Source organism: Pelophylax lessonae (assembly GCF_965119305.1).
Source record: "Pelophylax lessonae genome assembly, chromosome: 7".
NCBI classification, from domain to species: Eukaryota; Metazoa; Chordata; class Amphibia; order Anura; family Ranidae; genus Pelophylax; species Pelophylax lessonae.
The window spans coordinates 152,411,162-152,425,279 of NC_138774.1; the positions used below are offsets into that span (position 1 = coordinate 152,411,162).

Sequence of the window (14,118 nt, forward strand, 5' to 3'; positions counted from 1 at the left end):
CTCTGGAGAAGTCCTTGAGCAAGGGAGGAGGAGAAAACAGAGCTAGAGAGTGGGGGTCTTGGGAGGTATAGAGAAAATGGTTTGGGTGATATACTGAGACAGGATCAGTAATGTAGCTTGGGGCAAAGTTGTAAATTGTTTTGTATGTTGTATTTTCAATTGTATTCACTTCGCATTCGGAAGCCAATGGAAGGATTGGCAGAGAGAGGGGTAATGGACACTGAGCAGTTGGTATGGTGAATGAGTCTGGCAGCAGGGCTCATGATTGACTGAAGCAGATAGAGCCTGCATAAAGATAGACCTATAAGGAGGGAGTTGCAATAGTCAAGGAGAGAAATAAAGGAATTACTTGCTTGGTGGTTTAATTTTTTTAAAAAAGGGGGGTATTTTGGAGATATGATGGAGATGAAGTCTACAAGATTTGGGCATTAACTGGATTTGGGATGAAAAGGGCAGATCAGGGTCCAGCATTACACCTAATACCATAAGGGGAGGAATTGATAGCTCAAAATATTCCCCTACGCCTCTGCTGTGACTTCTCCAACAGGATCAGTAATACAGCTATGTTTTGGAAAGATTGCGTTTGAGGAAGTGATGCGACATGCAGTCAGGAGACTGAAGGGTTGAGGTGTGGAGTAGAGAGATTAATTTGGATGTCATCACTATAGAGATGTTATTGGAAGCCGTGGCTATAAGGTGAGGCTCTGCTGATATCCTTCATCTTTTGGGCATTCTTTACAAAGTGGATTTTAACCACCTGTGTAATTTAAGCAATAAATCACACACCATTTTCTTTTGGTGAATATAGTGGCAAAATCCCCTCACTAGATTACCTGGCTGTGCCAGTCTCATACCTGCTGCATTCATATACAAACTGAATGGAAAAAAAAGGGAGATTAAGGCTAATAATAATCCCATCAAGGTGTCAAACAAAGCACCCACACATACAGGATAATAGCCTTTCAATCTGGCCTATGTTTAGATGGATTAAACAATTTGTCGTATTCCTAACACAACAATGTATGTCTTTGATTTTCTGTATACAATGTATTGAGCAGTAGAGACCTGCTTGAAAAAACTGTGTTTTGATATTCTGTACCATATAAACGATTTTTTTCAGTGCAGGCAGTGCAAAAAAACTAAGTATGGTATCCCATAGCAATCATAAATAAACTCTTAACTGAAACGACTGCAGCAATCTAAACTCGGATTGTCTGCTTATGGCAAATGCATTTGACAGTTTTTGAACATTTAACAGAGGTTGTTTAACACAAGTGTTATAACATATTAAATACTTTTAGTGGAGTTTGAAATTTACATTAATTTATCCTTCCATAAAGCAAGGTGTGAATCCAAACTCTATTGCTTGGAATATGGTTTTCCATTAACGTAATGATTTGGCCTTCTGCCCATGCAGAATCTATAGGCCTGAAATATTTCCACTGTGCCTATAGCAAATGGAATGACTAAGTCATTAGCAGGTGGTACCTAATCCCGAGTGGGTGTGCACTATAATGGCTGGGGTGACGTTTGTGGTGCTGCCCTATAATGACATACTGTAAGCTGATCAAGGGTCCTCTGTACAGTGGTGACAAGGAAATGACAGCATTCACTTAACATTTTTATACGCAGCATGTTATTTTATATGTCACATTTGTCCATGTTTAACCATAAACAATTGTTTGCAAATAAATATGTTGTGCAGTTTCTCCTTTATTCAGAAACACTTAGCTGCTTAAGTATGTCCTTTAGTTATTCCATGAATTAACAACCCCAAACAATGGTATTTCTAACTTTTATTCACAATACTGCAGGTCCAGATTCAAACTGCAATATATTTTTTTTTCTTTTTTACACTCAAGACACAGTCATGCACAATCCATATTTCAATTTCTCTATTGCTTCAACCACAATTTAAATTAAACCTCCCAAAATAAAATGCAAAGATTTTTTGTTTAAAAAAAAAATAAAAAGTAGTCACTGAGGTATTCAGATCATACTGTATTCTCAGTGCTTATCCAACATAAATAACTTAATTTCAATTTTAAAAAAGAAAAACTTTCCTTCAAAAAAGTTACAGAATGATATCACTACACATTTTGTATTTTACAGATAACACGCCCTAAAAAAGAGGAATGTACAGCAAATGTGTTACAGTTTAGAGAGACAATGGAAATATATCATATTAATAACACCAGATTTCCCCCCGAAATTTCCTTGGTTTTTTTTTGTTCTTGAAAGTTTGCAAAAATGACAAATCATCTAATCACAGTACTGGAAAATAAGACAATAGGAGGTACCCTGTGAAATATATTTCATCGATTTTGTTCCTAGTCAAAGAAAGTTTGAGATGTGTCAGTTACAAAACTAAAATTCTGGGTATTGATTTTTTTCTGTGATATAATGGCCACACATACACAAGCTATATTTTTTTTTATTGTATAATGCAATGCATGACACATGATCAAAGGACAGTGAATAGAGATAGACATTTTTATATAAGTTTTATTTCCTGTTTTTTTTTCACTCCACTTAAAAAAAATTGAGAAAGGTTGCATGTACCATAAATCAGAACTTGTGTATCTACAGTAAATTTTATAAACAGCAGGTTTCCAATATGGAGTGAAAAAAAAAATTGCTATTTATTTATAGCTGATGTTAGTCAATTTTGGCTCGTATCAATGTTTGCTACATAGACATTTATTTACCTTTTAAAAAAAATTTTTTTCCTCTGCAAAGAGCAGCCGTGACAGAATGTACCTATGGTCTGTTTTATTACAAGTGGTGGGTAATAAATAAATAAATTAAAATCTCAGTAAGATTGTTTAACAACATGAAATTCTATAATCCAATCAAAGAGCAGTGCACGGATTCCTTAGATTAGGTATATACATTATGTTATAGGCTGTATATGATAAACTCCTTCAATCCATCTAAAATACTGCCTGAAATAAACGCCTGAAATAAACACCAGTATCTGCAAAAGTAAAAGAAAAGTGATTAAAAATATTTTTTTTTCCTTAAATAGTGGCAAAAAATTGTATTTTAGAAAACTCAGTAGGTATATAGGTTACATTGCAGGTGTAACATCACAGCAAACTTTGTGCCTCTCTTAACATACATCTGTGAACCTTTTTTTCCCTCAAATTTCTGGGCACTTAAAGATCATCTGAGCATAGATACAGACAGAGCCAGACAGTCATGAGATCTGTGTGCAGCACTCCTTATATTGAATCAATTCATATTAAGTTTGGATACAAGTATCAGTTTCTTAATTAATAACTGCTATCAACAATTCTTTGCATAAATACAACAAATTGCTTTGTTTATTACATGAAGTCAACCATTACCTAATGTAAGGTGCAGGGAACGCAAAAGCAGCACACCAAATGATTGGGGGACCAAGAATATAAACACATCTAAATTCTAAGATTGTGTCTCGTTTTGTACAAAAGCCTTTTCGCACTTCTGTGTTAAGAAAAACATTTTTGAGTTTGGAAAAAAAATGTACATGTCATTGCTCCTCCTTGTAACCTTGTGTATAATATATGGGTTTCTGAACCATTCATCAAAAATGTGTAAAGCCTGAACAAGAGATGTAAGCTAACCAAAAAGCTTGCATCCTTATAAACTTAGGTTAGTTAATAAAAAAACTCCAAACTTTCTGCATTAATTCATGGCTAACATAATACAGAACTCTACTACAGCATAGACTTCCAAACAGAAGGTTGTGGTTCTCCTTCATCAGGGGTTATACTGCTAATTTGAATAAAATGTTGGACTTGTGTGGGCTAGCAGAGGGTTTTATTCAACTCAGGAAAACCATGGCTTTTTAAATCCAAAATATTGTTAAAACAGCCCTCCTATAAAACCAGCTGCTAAAGCATCATTTTAGATTTAGATTTAAAGAGCCAGTTTATTCCTGAGTTGAATTAACCCTCAAGTAACTCACACTAGTCTAGCATTCTATTCAAAATAGCAGTTTAAGCCCTTAACCTCCTTGGCGGTCTTCCTGAGTGTGGCTAGGGGTTAATTTTCAGTACCAAAAGCGGTAACCCCGAGCCACACTCGGGATTACCCCACAATGTTACTCACCTTCCCTGCGATCCCCGGCCGTCCTTCCACTCTCTCCCCGCTCTGTGCACGGCCGATTGCCGGCACTTGCCCTCCGGTTCTCTTCCCTGCAAGCGTTGCGACGCAGGGGGGAGGAACCGGCGGCAAATTCAAAAGTGTAAATACACAAATGACATGATACAAAGCTCTGATCCTAACGGAAGTGCTTTGTGCCTGGAAAATTTTGAACGACCATGGCGTCCAAAAAGCGTTTCTTTTGCGCAAAAGCGCTTTTAGACGAACTGGAACAACAGCGACAGCGAAACGGAGTTACTTGAAGAACTGAACAATAGCGATTCATGGGAAAATTTGTCATCAGATACGGAAAGTGACGACAGTGACGATTCTGATGTCTCTTTCTGGCACATAGCTTGTGGAATTTGGGAAGTACATCAAATGATTCTTCACAATTTCCAACAGAGCTATGAGCCAGAAAGAGACATCAGAATCGTCACCGTCGTCACTTTCCGTACCGGATGACAAATTTTCCTACGAATCGCTATCGTTCAGTTCTTCAAGTAACTCCGTTTCGCTGTCGCTGTTTTCCAGTTCGTCTAAAAAGCGCTTTTGCACAAAAAGAATCATGGTCGTTCTCAATTTTCCAGGCACAAAGAACTGGAAAAGAACAGGCAGAGCACTGAAAAAGTCACCAGGTGAAATCCTGTGGTGAAATGGCATGATACAGTGTAATCCGTTAGGATCACAACTTTGTATCATGTCATTTGTGCATTTACATTCTTGAAATTGCCTCCGGTTCCACCCCCCTGCATCGCAACACTCACAGGGAAGGGAACCGGAAGACAGGTGCCAGCATCTGCCGAGCAGAAAGCGGGAGGACGGCGGGGGATCGCAGGGGAAGGTGAGTTTTAAAATGTACAGAACAGATTTCCATGCAAAATAATGGTACCGCTTTCAGCACCTAAAATCTGAAACAATCATACCGCCAGGGAGGTTAAAGCCCCCCCAAAAATGTTTGGCTTCTTAACTTTGGACTTCTACGATGAAAAAAATACTCTTGGTCTCTTAAACCTTTGGTGTGCATGCATGTTTTCCATTCACCCGCCAGTGTTCACCTGAGACCTTTTTTGTGTTTCAGCTACCTAACCGAGTCATTGTAAAATACAATATGGACTTAAACTTATATTAAGTAAAACAGTTTCAGAGATGGCACCTCCCACCTACATCTTTCAAATATGGATTTCTGCAGACTAACAATTTGATAGACAATATTTAATAAGTAAAACCCATCTCTGAAAACAATGTAGGCTCCCATAGTTGGATCTTTTGAAAATGCTAGATGCCTGTCAGGCTCTGACCTTGATGCTTGTAAAGTCAAAGACCTAATAAAATGTATGCAGCCAGAGAAGTCAGAACTAATCTTTATACCTCCATTTGATCAGGGACTACGTACTAAAGTCATCATATAGGCATGAGGCTTGGCAACAAACAATTTCAGAAGGAAACTTCAATTTTGGCAGTCTGCATATTGCTCTAGAAGTACAAATTCCCTTTAAACTTGCGTACCGCTTTATGCAAGAACATTTTGGAAAACTATGTCAAGATTTTAAAGCTTACCAAAAAATAAATGTGAAAAACCTAAATCAGAAATATTTTCTAGCACACTGCTGTCTTCTTGCTCAGTTGTCCTATAGAAAAAAAATCTGTGAACCATCAGTGTTAAGCTGGATACACACTATACAATTTTCTTTAGATTTTTTCCTTTAGACTTTCCAAAACCATATAATATGAGGTCAGACCTAAACACTTTTCATTTATATGCAATCTGGCCCGCCCTTGCACTAACTACATAGTTGATGGTAAATCCAAAGGAAATCTACCAACAAAAGTTGTATAGTGTGTATCCAGCTTTAGGCTCTATTTTAATGGGTTTTGGGCTTTTAATAATGGCATCAATTTAAGAGGCGTCTGAGAATGTTCAGAATTGACTGACAGATGACTTTGACCTTCAGTTGACCTCCTCCTGCATTCCTATAACTTGTTGCAAATGAAACACTATCAACCCAAGCCCTGATCCAATTTTAACCTTAAATGGTTAATAACATAGAACAATACACAGCGGAAAAATATATAGCTGCCAAGTAGCACTACCTCATTTTGTGTAGATATATGGCAATACCAATCTGTATATGTTTTAAGCAGTTCTTTTAAATAAATTACCTTTTTTGGAGGGCTGAAAAAAGCCTATTCTGTAAACGTTCTTGTTAGGGTTTTTTTATGCATTTTGTGATTTTAGGCATACATGAAGTGTCCTCTCCAGGCTACTATGTGTTCCCATTAAGTGCAATTTGAGATTTGAGAGGGTGTTATTGCTGTCTTTATTCGCATTTATCAGGATTTGCAGTTCCAGTCATGGTGCCCACCATGATACGAAGTGGGAATCTCTCCAACAAGGCACAAACAAAAACACTTCTGTAGTACATTGGTTAAAAGGGCTAGAAACTCGGTTGAGGTTTTTATTATTGTATGGGGACAGCGGTCATTGGTATTAGAGGTTAGGGTAAATCTACCTAAAAAGGAGATGGAAATAGAAACCTTAAGAGTCATTTTAACCCTTCCCTACTCTATCCACAACGAAGAAGAAACTGTTTCAGTTGGAATTATCCTTTTAACTGTTTGCATTATTGTACAAGACTTTCCAAATTCACAGTATTTTCCCTTTACATATCTCTTTATGGATATATATATATATTTTTTTTTTTTTTTTAAAAGCAGAACTTTCCATTTTGGGTGAAGTTCTGCATTAAGAGGGCTCCTGAGGTAACAGAATTACAGATCATAAAAGAGAAAAGTTGAAATATACTGTAGGTTGACAGCTTATTCTGTCAACTACCTTTAGCAGGTTAGTTTTCATTAATTTAAGTTTCCTACTGGTTCACTTTAAACATACATTTAATAACATTGAAAAAAAAATGTATAGCGGGACTAAGCACTGTTTTAATATTTGTGCCTGGAGTTCTGCTGTAAGGACAATTTCTACGTAACAATGAAAAGACCTTTGCTTTCTTTTTAACAGTGATGGATGTCACAGATATCTAACAGGCTATTGATACAGCCAATCACAACTCCAAAACAGAAGTGAAGATCTAAAGCATGAACTACAATGAATTGCAACTGTTTCAGTGGAAAAATAAATGAAAGCAATTGAGATTGGATTATAGTAAAAAAAAAAAAAAAAAGAAGAAAGAAAGAAAAACCTTCCATTTCGGGGGTAAACTACCCCTGTTCCAGCCCCTGTCAAATTTAAATTGGTCTCTTATCACATTCCATTTAATCCATTATACAAATATGTACGACCCTTTCCATCAAGCAGTCAGGATAAAAAAAAATGTCTAACTTTTAATATTAATTGGTTTAATGCAAGAGCCTTTACTGGGAAATTAGGCTATTACTTTTGACTGTTGAATGGCAATTGTGCAATGTGGCTTCAGGAAAGGCAATGGCTTCGTGCTGACTGGTCTAGAATATGAGGCTCTGTATATAGTGTGCTTCCAGGAATAAGGAGCTTCCAGATACATTGGAAATTATTAGAGGCTTTTATATTTTATATAATCCCATGTGACAAAATGAAGAGCTGCACCAATGACCATAAATTGCTACCCATTTAGACCATCTATGTATTTCACATTAAACATAGCATTTAGAGGTTCAAGATCCTTCAGCCAATATTGTGACTTACTTTTTATTCAATCACTTTGTAAAGTTGTGCAAAGAGCAATAATAATGTTAAATGTATGGCATTAAACAAAGGAATTCATGGGGGAAAAAAACAGAACACAATTAGATGATTCTCTTGTATACTGGTTGGCAAGGGGAATTTTTGGAGATGCTTAAGACCTCCCCATGGGTTTCATATTTACATTTTTTTTGGCTCTTAGGCAATATTAGCAAGCTTCCCAGGGGTCTGACCTCCTTTACTATATGCTTCCTTTGAACGAATATGGCTTTACCACTATTACCCTAGATGTGTCAGTCTACATCCCCTCTGAGTCTTTGCTAGTCCCATTTGGTCTAATATCTTCTAATATTTGGCTACATCATTTTCACCTGTGGACTGGTTCTCCTGAGGTGAAAGTATGGGTAGCCTTTGTACCATACCAAATTTACACCTTGAGGTTCTCCTTGGAAATGCACTCATCCTATTTCATCCTAGGTTATAAAATAATAATAATATTATTTCCACCCATGAAGACTCATACTTTCTACAGTTGAAAGGTGTTGGAGCCCACTCTTATAAGATAGACATACTTCATGTGTTAAAGATGCTCTGTGTGGCAGTTCTCAATACATTGATTGCTTGTTTTGTGCATGCAAGTTTTTATTAAAACTACTGGACCTTTTGGTCCCTTTTTAATGGTGTATATTAATAAAAAAAAAACAAAAAAAACTTTGCTGTATATTTATAATCATTGTACTTAAGTTTGGTGCCTTTGAAGCCCCATTCCATATGTTGTCCAAACTTTAAATCATTAGGGATTTGCACCTTCAATACCCTTTGGTCTAATAGAGGCAAGGATTTATTAAGAACAAAATGGGACTCTAGTTATACCTGGCCCCATGCTGTTCCTTTTTTTTTTTTGCCCCATGGGGTTTTTTGTTTTGTGTTTAATTATTGGGGATGATACCTACCAGTGTTATTCCTTTTTATTTGAAGCACTAAACCGTTTCATGCTTAAATACTTCAATATATGGCGACACCTTAAAAATCTTCTCCAATGATCCGCTAGAATAAGCTTTGATTGGTTGTTATAGGTTGAAGTGCTTTTCATATCACCTCTCTTTGCACTGCCTTACTGTATAAATCCAGCTCATGTTATAGCTTAATAACTTATCCCATCATAGTAAGAACCCAATCAAATCATGCATAACTAAAAGGATCACGGCACTAACAAATCCCTACTTAAGGCCACTTACGTCATCCAGGCATGTCATGGTTATAAACTTTAGACACAGCCACTTAGCTGAAGCTAAAGACTTGACAATGGTAAAACATTTAACATTTTAAAACTTGCCCTAGTTGCAAAAGCCCATTCAATAGACTGCCAGTGTCTTTGGCTTTCAAGCATAAATCCATTCCAGTGCTACATAGCAATATCAGATCAAAAACTGCCCCAAAGAGATTAAGAACTTTGTTTCATAACTCACTGCAAAGATTAAGGTTGACTAGCAATCCATAGCAACCAATCATAAACAGCTTTTACAAGTCAAATTTCATAAAGCTGCTAAGAGATGATCTTTAAAGGTAGCCTTCCCTAAAGCCTAAAAATGCATTTCAACCTTAATCACTACCGTTTGTTTTTGTTTTTCATCCAGGCATAGTACTTGTATAAAGATAAATTGCTGCTTTGAAACGGCCTTGTTGCCAGTAATCTGTTGTCCTGGGAACACCTACTGCTATGACATTAGAATACGAAGGGCAGGAAATCTCAATCGTACCCACTATTAAAACCGGACTGCCTCTAAAACATAGAGAAGAGAAGTTGTCCAGTACTTAATCACACAACCTGAGGAAGTACACCCACCAAGAAGCACATTTGAGGAGCTTCCTGGAATGTAGCAGCATTAGATCACTTGACATTTAAATGAAGGTAAATAAAGTTGACTTTCTGACGTTAGCATAATTACAATATTCCTGAACAGCATTAGGATTTCAATGATTCGTTTTGTTTCTTGCATTTTACTTACATATGAGTGCTCTTTGCAGACTAAAGAGATATATATTGCAATTCCAACTTCAGTATACCTTTTTTTTTTCTAAACACAACTCTCAGTGGTGAATGGTAGAGTGAATTTGTCATGTCAATGTCTGAAGCAGAGCTAAAAAAAAAAAGCATTAGGGGATGGTTGCATAAACCTGGAAGAGGCAGCCAGCCCCTGATCCTGAGCAGGGCCAACATGGGGGTGGGGGTCCCGAGCTGTGGCAGCTGAGCAAGTCTTCGCAGCAGGACAAAGCTGGATCCCCTTCACAGGTTAGTATGTGAATCATGGACAACCCACCATAACAAAAAGAGGTGTTAAAAGAGCAGGGGGGGAATGAAGTTCCTCTTTAAAATGACTATCCAAGAAAATAATGATTCAGTAATGGGACTCATTCATTGTGAAGGTTTTAGAGCCAAGGAAAGAAAAGGTGTTTTGTGTATACACTCCAATAAGGGGTGTATAATATTTATATCTATTGTTTGTACATGGGAAATAGACCATTTTGCTTTATTGGCACTTTTAACCCCATTATATACAAAAATTAACATAACGTAGCAAGCTTGTTCAATATCAAAGTACAAGGAGTAAGAATAATGTGTAAAGAGAAATAAACCAAACAACCAAGTACTTTTTAATTTTCTGTAGCTGGATCAGTTCAGAGGAATTTGATTGGTTGCTATAGTTTGTGACACTTTTCACAATATTGTTTCTATCTGCACTACTTTACTGCCTAAGCCACATAATCGTAAGAACAATTTTATGGATTGAACCAGTGTGTAACATATCACTATGCTCCTTCATTACACATACATTTACGAGTGGCTGAATTGAACAACACACATTCTTCCATATGATGCCCAAATCGACTCATGAATTGAAAGTTATCCATTTTAAAATATTGATTCAGGCCTTAAAATGGCTTTGACTGTGCAGCACAGAACCAAAGAACATTGTTTTTTAGCCAACAAGGCTTATATGACTGTTGTGCTGATGGGATTAACCTGGTCAACCAATGGAAAAATTACATATCACTATGCTATGTAAGAAACTAAATGCCACAATCCTTGTATGCTAACCACTTTGGTGCAAAGGCATACTACATCCTCTTTGTACCCTATTGTTTTGGGCGATGTAACTTTAATTTTTATGGCTCTCTTGCATCAAGGTGTACCTTCCCCTGTAGAGTGGTTACTCTCACATGCAAAATCGTACCGTAAGTAAACCGACCCTGTGCTGCAAACAGGGAAATAAGACTATCAGAGTAAATGGATGGTAAGGTCTATACAGACCAACAGACTTGTCAACGCTGCTGCATATTTGAAAATGCAGTGTGATTTTTCTTTTTTTTTTTTTTCAGTTTTTTGTTTCTTTCAATAGAAAGCAAAAGAAAAAAAAAGGCAGATGTTAAATTATTTGTTCCTTATGAAAGTACAACCCATCTATGGAAAATCTCTGCAGGGGATCAACGTGCGGACGTGCAGCACCAATTTCCAACGTGCCGAGTTGAATGTTGTAGTCCTGTTCCTACTTACAAAACAAAGGAAAAAAAGTTTACGGAATCCATAAGGGCAGGTAGAAGACACGAGTAGGTGCATCATGGTGGGTCATGTCTCCCCACGACAGTAGCTGGTTAGCTTGTTAATCCTGCTGTGTGAGGGGATGAGGTTTTCCGATTCTGCGAGTTCTGTGTTCTAATGCAGAGGCTACAGCTTTGTGTCCACCGTAGCTAGCGGCTGCTGTTCTTAATGGCTTCCTTTGCTGCTATGATCAGTGGAGTCAGGCTAGAAAGAGGCTTGGCTAGTTTTAAAAATGAATGCTGAAAGAAAAAGATGAATCCATTGAACATCATCCTAACATCCTGGTATGGAAATATGAATACATTCAAAAAGACTTATATGCTGCAGTAAGAATGCATTCACATCTACAGTGGAAAAATAATTTTTTGATCACTTGAAAATTGTGTAAGTTTACACACTTACAAAAAATCTGTAATTGTATCATAGGTGTATTTTAAATGATTGAGACAGAATATTAACCAAAAATCCAGAAAAAACACGATACAAATTTTATAATTTGAGTCTTAGTTCAGTTCAGTGAGTAAAATAGGTATTTGATCTCCAAGCAAAACTTGACTTAGTGGCAGCTTTTCCAAATTGTAGAAGGTATGGGGTTAGTTTGGCTTCTCCTGATTTGGCCCCAGCTAATTTAGTAATGGACAGGTTATTTTTGTGAAAAAGGTTATCACAAAAATGGATATATTTAATTTAGCTGGTAAAGCAGGTATACTTGCTTTGTTATGGTGACCTTAGTGTTTCGGTTGTGCATGACCCTACATACTGCTTAAAAGTGTGCTTAAAGCATTCCCGTGATGTGAACTACAATACTGGTATGCTGAATTGATATCCAATGTGAACTACATGTACTTTTAATGTCTGGTTGTACAAATTTGTGACATCTCAATAAACCTTTATCTGATTAAAAGAAAGAAAGAAAAAAAACTTGACTTCTTTACAGATCTTCTCTAAACCCTTAAGGTATCTTGCTTGGCTCTCTCTTGGCAGCTTGAAGTTTCAGCTCCCTCCATAAAGTTTCTATAGGATTAAAGCCTGGAGAATGGCTAGGGCACTCCATGACCTTAAAGTGCTTCTTCTTGAGCCACCCTTTTGCTGCATTGGTGGTATGTTTTGCGTCATTGTCATGCTGGAACACATATCCACGACCCATCTTCAGTGTTCTGGCTGAGGGATGAATGAATGTTCTCATCTAAGATTTTACATACATGGCCCTGTCAGTGGGCCCTCAATGCGGCAAAGTCGGCCTATACCTTTAGCAGAGAAACAGCCCCAAAACATAATGTTACCACCTCTGTGCTTGACTGTAGGGATGGTGCTCTTAGGCTCATAGTCAGCATTTTCCTTCCTCCAAACACGGCGAGTCAAGTTAATGCCAAAGAGCTCAATTTTGGTATTATCTGACCACAGCACTTTCTCCCAGTCCTTCTCTGAATCATTTAGATGTTCACTGGAAAACTTCAGATTGGCCAGTATATGTGCCTTCTTGAGGGGGACCTTGCGAGCGCTGCAGGGATTTCAATCCATGGCGGCGTATCGGGTTACCAATGGTTTGTTTGGTGACTGTGGTCCCAACTGCCTTTAGATCATACACAAGCTCCTCCAGTGTAGTTCTGGACTGATCCCACACTTTTCTCATGGTCATCCTTACCCCATGAGGCAAAATCTTGCATGGAGCTCCAGACCAAGGGCAATTGAGAGTTATTTTGTATTTCTTCCATTTGCTATTAATTGCTCTAACAGTTGTCTCCTTCTCACTAAGCTTCTTGCTGATGGTCTTGTATCTTGTAGCCCATGCCAGCTCTTTGGTCTTGCCTATGATGGTGAGGTTTTAATTGAAGAAAGATTCTGTGGACAGGTGTATTTTATACATATAACAAGTTGTTGTTAGGAGCATCTTGTTATATAGACAGGACTAATCTGTGTCCCACATGAGCACATACTGTAGCCAGTCTGTGTGAGCCTGAATTATTGTTGGTTGGTAGAGGATCAAATACTTATTTTACTTACTGAACTGCAACTCAATGTATAACATTTGTATCATGTGTTTTTTTCTGGATTTTTGGTTGATATTCTATCTCTATCAAAAATACACCTATCATAATTATAGACCCTTCGTTTCTCTGTAAGGGGGCAAACAATTATTTTCCCCACTGTATGTGTGATAGAGAGTGCGTTATACATTTTCATGCACCAGCGCTTGCTGCTCACATGAATTGTGCATATGTTTTAACAGTCTGCCCACAAGCCCTTCAATGCATTACTCAACTGCCACACATGACCATAAAGCAACACATTGAAACTTGTGCTGCAATAAGGAAAAAAAAATGCACATGGATTTTGTGTAGCGATGAGAACCCATAGAAAATTGAATGGTGCACAGAAAAAAAAAAGGTACAGTGCTTAGCATAAATGCGTACACTCCTTTTGAAAAGTAAGATTTTAATAAATATCTCAGTGAACACAAAGACAATTTTCAAAATTTTTACAAAACTGAGCTTTATAGAACATTTGTTTGGCTCATTACATGAAAATAAGTGTAATAATAAAACTTTGATTGCAAAAACTTCAGGTTTACTCAAATTAGTTGATGCAAAAATGAATACACCTCACAATAAAAACTACTACATCTAATTTTGTATGACTTCCGTGATTTGTAAGGACAGCACCATGTATTCTAGGCATGGAATGAATATGTTGGCAACCTTTAGCAATA

General features: G+C 37.2%; 1 protein-coding gene across 6 annotated transcripts in view; it reads right to left on the reverse strand.

Moving 5' to 3' along the window:
- Nucleotides 1-10,939: 10,939 nt before the first annotated feature.
- The window catches only part of PAK3 (p21 (RAC1) activated kinase 3), a 337,291-nt gene continuing 334,112 nt past the window's right edge, over nt 10,940-14,118 (reverse strand). For all 6 annotated transcript variants that reach the window (XM_082264390.1, XM_082264388.1, XM_082264392.1 and 3 more), the window contains one exon: nt 10,940-11,647. In XM_082264390.1, the coding sequence (XP_082120516.1) occupies nt 11,558-11,647 (90 nt within the window). In that variant the 3' untranslated portion in view covers nt 10,940-11,557. The remainder of the gene's footprint in view (nt 11,648-14,118) is intronic.